Source organism: Berghia stephanieae, chromosome 14, assembly GCF_034508935.2.
Source record: "Berghia stephanieae isolate SIO BIC M18660-M18661 chromosome 14, UCSD_Bste_1.3, whole genome shotgun sequence".
Taxonomy (NCBI): Eukaryota; Metazoa; Mollusca; class Gastropoda; order Nudibranchia; family Aeolidiidae; genus Berghia; species Berghia stephanieae.
The window spans coordinates 18,020,833-18,032,012 of record NC_088373.1 but is presented as its reverse complement, the minus strand read 5'-3'; the positions used below and the strand labels follow the sequence as shown (position 1 = coordinate 18,032,012).

At 36.4% G+C, this 11,180-nt stretch overlaps 1 protein-coding gene across 1 annotated transcript in view; it reads left to right on the top strand.

The window, feature by feature from the left end:
* LOC144959494 (beta-1,3-galactosyl-O-glycosyl-glycoprotein beta-1,6-N-acetylglucosaminyltransferase-like) overlaps positions 1-9,045 on the top strand; it is a gene marked incomplete in the record, with an annotated part of 39,162 nt that extends 30,117 nt beyond the window's left edge. Inside the window, 2 exon segments of the mRNA XM_078892110.1 lie at positions 4,547-4,672; positions 5,471-9,045. Coding sequence (XP_078748236.1) covers positions 4,547-4,672; positions 5,471-5,700 — 356 coding nt within the window.
* Positions 9,046-11,180: the final 2,135 nt, after the last annotated feature.

The following is an 11,180-nucleotide window of genomic DNA, read 5'->3' as shown; positions in this document are numbered from 1 at the left end:
GTAGTTTAAGAAAGATTTTAAAAATTCTATAACAAAACATAGGGAGTAGAGTATATAAAGGGGACGTCAACACATGAGGATCGAAGCGACGGAACGGAGTGATCCAGCGCGCTTTTGAAATTTCATTGACAATGAAGGACTGAAAGGACCGATGAATTTCGATGAAATATCCAATTGCGCTGAGGCGTCACCCTTATATACTCTCTGGTAAATCGTGAACTCCTATATTTGTTCCCATTACATGGTGAAAAGTCACAAATTTGATCCCTAACTCCGAGTTACTACATTTTTGTCTGTTCCTCCCCCGCATAATATCATATTCGACTTACGATAGTCATGCTTCCAATAAAATACTTCCAAACTATCCTAACTTTAATAACTCATAATCCAAGCAATATATAGTTTTGTCTCAAAAAGGCCACCGTCGTTTTTCTCGCCACTGTTAAATACGATTAGTAAATTTCTCATGTATCCAAGAATTATTATAAATTTGATACAGTTCTTTGTCCCTCCTGAAAAGCTGCCTTTTTAAGATATGATAGTTTTGCACCCAACCCTAGTGCCGTAATTGGAAAGACCAGACTCTTATCTAAAAATTTGGCCAGAAAACTCGCCCTTCAAATATCGGTCGATTTAAAAAACCATCATCTTGGCTAAAACTCTCAAATCTGGGAATTTGCAAAGTACGTTGATAAAGTCTCAGGTTTGAGAGTTTGTCTTCTTTGTGACGATGTGGGTCATTTAAATCGAAGATAATTAAAGGACGAGTTTTCGGCCAATTTTTAAAAAAATACGAGTTGTTGTGGATTACGAGAGATAACTGGTTAATAGACAGGCGTTTACTACGTCTATACAGAGTTTTTGGTCTTTATTGGAATTTCGGACAGAGCAGACCGACATTGAGATTGCTCCCTTCGATGTCATCAAAATATACAAAATAGGTCCAAAACTTGTGATAACGGTCCAGTTGTACATTTCCCTATAAAATATAGTAAGAGGCACTAAATATAAAGATGGTGCGTAAAATAGTAAATAGAAATTTATACAAGACGATATTAAGAAGTGGATTTCAGTTTAATTCATCACATTGTTGCGCATTATTCCGCTGCGTTTTTATCATTAAATGACGTACGTAACAAGTTATGATGACCTGATTCAATGCAAGTACAGGTCAGTACAGAGCACCGACAATTATTTTAAAAGGTGAAGGTCAAAAGTAATTAATGTTTCGATAAATGACCACTAACTTTGACCTTCGATAAGAATTGTTGTAACAATTAATGTCCTTTACTCTGTCCATAAAATCCAATAACGGTCCAAAACTCTATTTTGATTCTACACACCCTTTGTGTACCTAGTTCACGTCTTACACACCAGTCGTCACCTCATGTCAGCGGTTTTCATTCATTTGTAATCTGGCTGTTTCTTTTTTCCTATTAGAGACTACACAATAGCTGTGACAATATCTATAATAAACAAGACATACATCGGATCTTGTTTTCTCTTGTGAACGCTGTCTGTATACCAAATCAGTAGATAAGAGCTTGGCCATTATAAGAAAATAAAGAAGCAATTATTGACCATATTGACACGCGTTTAACACAACAACTACCTGGCCCTCACAATGAATTGATGGCCTTCAATTGTGCGTGCCAAATTACCATCGTATTAAAACAAAAACCATGAGAAACCTGTGTCCATGTTTTTTTTTTACTAGAACAATATACCACAATAGACGTCATTTTTGTGGCAGAAAAAAAACCTATATATTTTGCGTCACGCGTCGAGAAAAGGACTATTTTTAAATCGGGTCATTCAACCATTCATACCTCGGCCATTAAAAAACGTACAGAGCTAAATTTGGTACCGTCTTAAAGAAGGTTTCAGCTTTATTCCTATACCATTTAAAAAATAAAAAATGGACATTAAAGGTTCAAAAATGCCATTAAAAAAATTTACCGCAGCTAAAAATCCCGACATATTATTGATATAATTTTTGAACCGAGTTTATATAAAAGACAAACATCTTATCTCTATTTCTACCAATTTGTTTTAATGAAGGTTGTTTAATGGCCGAGGTATCGCATTTTTTAAAAAAGCCCACCAAATCCTTGTTTTCAGCTTTGGGTGTTATCGGATTTTTTACACCTCATTGTAGTTTGTAACAGCACTTAAAATGCCGTGAGAATGAGATCTCAAAATTATTGACAAAAAGAAAAGAGTTCACGAAAACCACATTCATATTTTATTAAAGTACGTTCATAGTTTATGTTTTAGATAGTTTAAAACAAAATGAATACGATAAATGTTGTTATTTCAATTGAAAACTCGGGTCGGTAAGTGGGTATGTTTTAATGATGGAACAGCCTGAATAAACCCCTCATTTTTCCGGTTTTTATTAACGTGTAATCTTTTGGATGACTTTCTAGCCTTGGTTTTCATTGAACGACGTTTGGTTTTTATCAATTTATACATGTAATTTGTTTCAAATCTGGTTTGTCTCTCGATGTTAATTTATTGCTAAACAAAAAACACGGGACGAATTTATACACACACTCTCCACTCATGGCCTCCATGTTGTTGCTATGAGAAAATGATTGTTTGACCTCGTTAGACCTGAAGTAGATTTTTACGGTTGAAGGTGTAATGTCGTTTTTAAAACAATTGCATAGAAATACCCACTACTTGTAGTTTATAAATAGACAAAAGAAAACACTGATTCGTCCCAATGTGTTAGAATATTGAAAAAGCATTGTTATTGTTTATTTTATTTGGGAAAAGTGGTACTTGTAATGGTTATAAGATTGGAGAAATAAGACTTCGAAGTGCCACTTCGTTTTCTAACAGTTTTTCTTTCTTTCTTTCTGATGCTTTCATGATAGTGATAGACTGTGTAAAGGAACAATAAGAGTTGATAATGAAGCAGTATATCTGTAGAGGTTAAATAATAATTCTTTACGCCATTAAAACTGAATCAAAATGGATAATAGAATGACGTGTATTTATTTGTTTTTGTTTGTTTGTATTTTTTTTTTTGGGTATGGTATTGTTTAAATCGGGAAAAGATGTAAATTTAAGACGAGAAAAGAAGCAAATAAAGAGATGTTTTTTCAGTTTTGGTTTTGGTGAGATTTGCGATACCTCAGTTCGTACAACACTCGCCTTTCAAGCAAAGGGAAGTTAATCATAAATAATCGGGTGGCTAGATCTTTAGGGTGTGTGAGGCTGAAAGTACTTTATTTCAGACTAGCGCCCTATCTAAAGGGTAGCAGATCATTCAGTAACACAGAAATTAGGATACAGTCAGGCGTCACAGACCTTGAGGCGCTAAGAGACTTTGGGGTGGTAAGGGGTTGAGGGCGCAAAAGACACACCTGCTGGGCACAAGCGCATGATTCCGTATAAGAGGAAAACACTCTAATGCCAAAGTATATATCGATACCCTCCTAATAACATACAAAGAGACGATTTGCAGTGGAAAAATCATTCCCCATTAGTTAGGAATAATACATTTTACTGCACCCTTTCGGTTAAGGATCCCAGAGAGGGCCAAGGAAAAACCAAGAAATATAATTACCGGACAAGTCCATAAAGCAGAATGGAAGTGAAAACAGACGTTGCGGAAGTAAAAACATGATGTCTTGAGATTATAGGGGTTTCTTAAGAGGTTGATTTATTATTTTATGCTGCTGGTTCGAACATTGTGCTTACCATTCATGATTTCGTGTTGAATTTCGAAATGGAAATCTTGACTTTACCAACACGTTAAGACTGTTTTTGAATTCAGCAGGTCCGGTTTCCTGTAGGGTGTGATGCTTTTCTTCTATCTTCATTATTTTAAGAGATATTTATTTTTGTATACATTTTGCTCGTGATTATAGATATTTTTCTGCCACCATACAAAATTGCGTGTTTCCTGATGTTGACTTCTTTATTTTTCCAAGACCATTTGAAGAAAATGTCCGAAAAAAATGGATCTCTTCCCTGGAGTACTCTCTACCCGTTGGCGTGAATTACATGTCATTTTGTATGAACATTATGTTTATATAGTATATGGAATATGCTATTTCGTCATGCTGGAGGCCAAAACATTTACTTTCGCGAGTGTTTTGGGGGAATTTTCAACAGACTGTAGATTTAGGAAAAAATTTGTGTCTGGTTCAAATCTTGTTATATTTTATTTACCTAGTCACTATGCTTTAAAAATGTGTTTCACAAGTATTATGAATCTTTTTAGTGGTTAGTTACATTACGTCAAAGTTGGAACATTTTCTTACATCAATTGGCAAGCAAAAAAATTCCAAGTTCTTGAAAAACGAATTTGCTCTCAATTACTTATTTATGTATGGATTTTCAAAATTTAAAAAGTGTTTTCCATGACTATCAGAATGCTTTATGAATATAGTAGGAAAAGCCAATTTTAAATATTTTAAAATTGTCTCTTGTGGTAGCTACTAGAACGGAACTAAACTGACTTAGCACCCTCCAGTATCATTGGGGTCTTTCTTATCTGTTTAAATATTGATCTGTTCTTCATCTTTGGCAGGATGGCCCGAGACAGATAAAAGTCGTCGCAAACCTTTTCTGGCACGATTCAAGAACTGGGGGATCGAACCCTTCAAATTCCCTTGTGCTGGGTATTGGACGCGGGGGATCTGTATATTGTCGACGGGTAAGTTGGTTATCACAGTCATTAGGTGTGTGTGGGTAATTGTGTGTTTGTATTATGTATGTACCCCCCCCCCCCATCCCATAATACACACGAGCATAAGAGCGTGGAAAGTTGTAGAGGTATAACATTGACAGTAATGGTCTTCGATTTATAAGGATCAGAAATTGTATTTACATGATAGCTTTATTTATTGCTTTAATTGCAGAGGGTATAAAAGTAAATGTATGTCTATTCGTTCTACATTTTGTCCCTATATATCGTCTACCATATGGCAAGAGAGTAAATTCATATTTTAAAGGATGTGTCTCGTCACTGAGAATTTCAAATACTTTCATCTCAACAGCTCTTATGTAGTGTTTGTTGTTCAACGATTTTCAGTTTGCAATTCATTAATTTTACTCATTTCTTTAAATATTCTATTTAATTTTGATTTTTCTTTCATTCCACACCCACCCCACCAGATTGTTAAACTGACAGTTTTTGTATACGTAGAAGTCAGTTATAAATTTACATTGTCTTTCTGCTAACATCAACATTTCTACATATTCCAAATTGTTGTTGATGTTGATGTTGATGTTGTTGCTGCTGCTGCTGCTGCTGCTGATGATGATGATGATGATGATGATGATGATGATGATGATGATGATGCTATTGTTGCTGTTATTTATCAGGTTTGGGGTGGGGGTGTTTTGGCAGCTGTATAATATAAAGGGACTGCCATAGAAATATATCTTTTTATAAATTTCCCATTTCAAAGAAATGAAAACAATGTGACAATGTTGTGATATATCTTTCCAGGTGACCTCCCCTTGTTAAGTCATCGGCCCGAGTTATTTGCCAACAAGTTCCATCTGTACGAGGATCGAGTGGTCATTGATTGTCTGGAGGAAAAACTGTTCAACCACACCAGGGATGAATTTCTAGGCTTGAGAAAATTCAATACATCTTTTTACAAATCTCTTGGGTTCGTCCAAAATCAAGTAGGAAGAAATATCGCCGGGAAATCCAACAGAACGATTCCATTATAGCATCGTGATGTGTGAAAATTGAACATGGCGCCATTTGTGTTAAACTAACAAAACTAGAGTTTATAGTCTTGACACAGTTTCTAGAAGTAAAATGTCATGTACAAAATTCAATAGAACAGCTTCAAACCATAAAAAGAACAAAGTACCAAACATGATACGTTTCGGGTTCAAAACCCCTTGTTGAACCATGAAGAAAAGTAAAAACCTCTCTTTAAATCCGCACAGTCTACAGATGAGTCATCGGCACGTCTTGCCAGAAAGTGACATTCATTGATGTATTACAGGTTTTTTGGACTGTTTTTGTTATTTCGGAAGAAAGGTTTTGTGCCCAAAACGTTCTTTGTTTGCGATTTTGTTCCTTTTTTATTTGAAGCTGTTATATTCATTTTTGTAAAAAAAAAAATTCATAATTCCTGGAAATGGCTTCACACAATTTCTGCCGTATTTTGAAAACAACAACAACAAAAAAAAAACACAAAAAAACAAACAAACAAAACAACACGTACTCAAAATTTTGCCCAGAAAAAATCGTCCTTCAAATATCGATGGATTAATATGACGTGACCCCCTTCTTGCCAAAAACTCTCCAAAAATGAGATTTCACGGAATTTCTTTCTTTGGGCAGTTTTGTCAAGGTGAAGGTCATTTAAATAGGTCAATGAAAGACGAGTTTTCTGACCAAAGTTTTAAATCTCGTGTATTATTCCAGATACGTCAGATTAGAGAAACCGCTCAAAAGCCTTACAGTTCCAGAACGTTCCATTCCAGCACTGACGAGCCATTCCTTCCACAGTACAAACCATTTAGACTAATTTCAACCAATTACCTCCCGTTCTCTGAAAAAAGAAACACGTATTTTAAAAGCTGGCCACATAATATCGTTTCAAATAGCGATCGATTTCAGCAACTCTTATCTTGGAAAACAACAAACTCTGTCAAACATGGGACTTTGTGAGGTCCTCCTGAAGTCTCAGGATTGAGAGTTTTACCAAGATGAGGGCTATTTAAATCGATCGTAATTTGAAGGACGACTTTTCTGGCCAAATGATTAAATATGTGTTTTTTTCTAGAGTACAAGAGTGAACTGGTTCATCAAACACGTGGGGGTGGAAAGTTGTACATCTCACACGTCTTGTGTTTGACAGTTGTTGACGAGATGAAGTTTTTGGTCGCCATTCCACTGATTGTCTCTTCGACTCAGTCCAACCCACCTAAAATGCGGCCCCTACAAAATGTCTGAAGTTTATAGACTTTACCAAGGCGTTTAAAAATATTACTCGAGGTTTCTTCTTCGAAAACAGGAAATTAAATCTCAGATGTCTGTCGCTGACGGACATCCATGGGGGCAGCCATTTTGAACTGTCATAACTTTGTCAAAATTTGACAGAATTAAAATTTTCAACTTTTGGTTTAAAGAATACATGTGTAAGTTTAATTGAGACAAATATGACGTCACATGAAAAAGAAATGAACTCAGAAGGCCATTTAGTCCCATGGCATTTTGACTTTTTGACTTTTTGACTTTTTGACCATCGCACTTTCAGTGAATGATTTTTAAAAATCTTATGCTTTTCCAACATGTTCCAAAGCAATTGAGAGTCATTTATTGGACCACTGTTATGTAATATGTAATATTTCCGATTACGTTGAGTAAACCAGCCGGCTTGGAACAACTTTCAAAATTGACGCCTTTTAGATGAAGATATTCAGTTCTGTGAAACCTGTGGGGTTTGACTATTATTGGACACATTGTCATTCCTCCAACCCTCTCTCACTGTTTAAAAAACCCCCAAAAAACTCACTAATCCAAACCAGAAACGAACTGATGTCGAGCCCATCGTAGTGTGCCTGACGTAAACGTTGGATGCACATATTATTATTTTATAGTTGTTCCTGGTTATTGCACAGTGTGTTAATGGTGCTTGGATTGGGTGGGAGAAATGTGCATAATATTATGAGGTCTTCAAGAGTTGACATATAGGCACCTAAGCAAGTGGTGTGTTACTGTTTGAATGGGATGTTGACGTCAGGGACAGGGAGGGGATGTGTCTGTCGTCGATTTACTTCGATTGCTGTTCATTCAGCGCCATATTGAAAGACAATATTTTTGTTGTTTACAAGAAAGAGAAAAAACCTGTGTAGTTTACTTAGTTATACCGTCCCCAATGTTATTGAATGAGATGCACTTGTTCGGACTGTCCGAATGAATGTTATATTATATTGTGGGAGGTTACAGGTAAAAGGGTTATGGTTATGTTCCTTTCTAATAATAAGAATTAATAACTAAAGTATAACTTGATGTGTAAGGATGGATTTTATTTAACAAGATGTTCAACTAGTATGACGTCACAGCTTTCTATTTTCCGGTTCAAAATTCCTTGGAAGTGTGTAACTAGTCCTCCAGGAAAAGTATACACAAAGATTCGGTTGCATATTGACGATTTTTTTTGGCTAGTATCAAGCCATGGGTTTATGAAGGCTGCAATGCAGTCCTCCGGAAGACTGGTTTTTCACTTCCAATGAGATTGGAACCGGGTTTTTTTTCACACTTTTCTTCCCTATTCTAGATGACATATTCCTCTTTGACTCGAGTGACTAGTTAGCACACGATTTCTTGGCCATATAAACGTTTAAATTTACACATAATTTTCAGTGTTTGTTCTATTGATAAAGCGGTAGAACAGTGGGTATTTTACTTAGACACCTACCATCAATCGTAAAACCTGTGTCGTTCGCTATGTTCACCAATCACTGCCATCGTCACTCGGGTCTTTACTATTGTTTTTTTTACATTTATGTTTATGAGTAATTCTCACTAGACCCGTATTAAACAGACTATAGCCGTTTAAGGTTAAGCATAGTTTTCTGTGTTGGTCCCTTATATTTCCGGATGGCAATGTTGTGAGTTTCTTAGCCAAACGCACAGCATATATTCTATGTGTAACACGAAATGTTTCTAATTTGATTGTGAATATCATGTGAGAACTAATCATCCAAGTGGCGGTCTAAAGAAGAGAGGTGAACCTCACTGATTCTATTGTTTGTAAACAACCAGCTATGTTTGTCTGGGAAGGCTTGGAGGTGTGACACTAATCCCGTGTTTTGATTGGTCAAAGACCTACTGTTTCCTTCCTGCCTTATAAAGATCACTTCCCTATAATGTACTTTTGCGCCAAATATGGGACAAGATGCTCAATGACTATCTTGCATTGATAATCTATTTATGTCACTTCTTTCATCTGTAGCAGAACATCGTCAATTTCTAAACAACCTAAAATGTTTCTGTAACATTGAATGGAAGGATTCTGGTCCAGTTGGTTTGTATTAGATTTTTGAGAGAGAGGAAGAGAGGGGAGGAAGGTGGAGGGGGGAGGGGAGAGAGAGAGAGAGAGAGAGAGAGAGAGAGAGAGAGAGAGAGAGAGAAAGAGAAGAGTTAGAGAGTAGGGGAGGGGGGAGAGAGATAGAGACCGATATATGCATATAAATATATATATATATATATATATATATATATATATATATATATATAGAGAGAGAGAGAGAGAGAGACAGAGAAAGAGAGAGTGTGTGTGAGAGAGGGAGGGAGTGTGACAGAGAAATATTGAGGGGACAGAGAAAGAGAGTAGGGTAAGGAGAGGGAGACACAAGAGAAAGAGTGCGAGAAAGTGTGTGTGTGTGTGTGTGTGTGTGTGTGTGACAGAGAGAGAAGAGTGAGAGAGAAGAGTGAGAGAGAGAAGAGTGAGAGAGAGAGGCAGAGAGAAAGTGAGAGAGAGAGAGAGAGAGGAGAAAACTAGAGGCGCCAGACTTGAATATTTTATCTGTCTTGTGATATTTATATTGACATTGTAAGTATCAAGTGCTTTGATAACAAGACTTTGTTCTGATCTAAAAGGATGTAATTTTTCTACTATTTTTCTATGTTATGTAATTCATAAAAACGATGCCCCATATCCATAGCCAACTTCATTACATGCCTGATATCCGAAACAATCGGCCCAACAAATAGTGTCGTCACGAAATGTGTGCGTTAAGACAGAATTCTGGACCCATCCGATTTTCAGTGCATTGCAAATGTTGACACAAATGTTTGAGGCTGTCAAATGAGTGCATTCAATTTCCTCTCCAGTTCATGAATAAGCAGTGTGTCATAGACCTTATACATTTCTGGAATTTACTCACAACAAACACACGAAGCATACCAGCGAACAATACTACGTGTAACATAAAACGTTTATATTACTATTCAAACATTTATCTAGTGGCAGAATCTGAACATGAACTACAAGAATTACTGGATGTTGTAGTCAGGAGTAGTGAAAATATGGGACTGGAACTGAATATATCTAAAACAGAATGTATGACGGTATCTAAAAATAATAACCCACCAGCCTGTGTAATAACAAGCAGAGGACAAACAATACAACAAGTTGAATGTTTCAAATATTTAGGCTTCAATGTAACATCCAATGGAAAATCAGATTGTGAAATAAAGAAAAGAATAGGTATGGCGAAGAATGCATTCAACCAGCTGCATACAATTATGAAAAACAGGAATATTAGCATGAAAACAAAAATCAAAGTCCTGGATTGCTATGTACTGTCTGTGCTGCTATATGGTTGTGAGAGCTGGACCATAAACAAGACCATGGTTAAAAGACTGGAGGCAGTGGAAATGTGGTTTTACAGAAGAATGATGAGGGTGTCATGGATGGAAAGGAAAAGAAATGAAGAAATTTTAGAAATGGCAAACAGAAAAAGATCACTGATAACAAAAATCATCAAACGCCAAATGGAATTTTTAGGACACATTATCCGCCACCCTGGTTTGGAAATACTCGCCTTGACTGGAAAGATGAATGGAAAAAGAATAAGAGGAAGACAAAGAATAACGTATTTGAAAGGGATAAGAACTTGGACAGATGAAGCTGAGAAAGGTGGCGCTGCTTTAATAGAATTGGCAAGAGATAGATCAGTTTGGCGGAAGATGACCTCCGACGTCTGCTTCAGATATGGAACTACATGAGATGAGATCTAGTGAGAACTGATAATCCAAAAATGTTCTAAAAACAATAACAAAGAAACGTGTTGTTTCAATTTGTTGATAGGAAAATCAAAGAAATGTTCATTTCGAGATAAAACATTCGCTTTCGATTCCTCACTTGGTTATGTTAAAACAAGAGACCGGTTGAAAGGAAAGGTCAAATGGAGGGATAGACGGCCCCGGAATGGAAATTAAATGCACTCAGAAATACCTGTCACCTTACATTGTGAAGGAGCAATTCCGCGCATTATTATGTCAATGTAATGTGATTAGTACTCACACACTAGAGGGTCACTTATTGACGGATGCCTGTATTGGAGTTGGTCATGGTTGGGATGAGGCCGATTGATTCTAGTGTGTAGCATAAACACAATGTGCCTATGTCCATATTGAGGCTGGGATGAGGCCGATTGATTCTAGTGTGTAACATAAACACAAT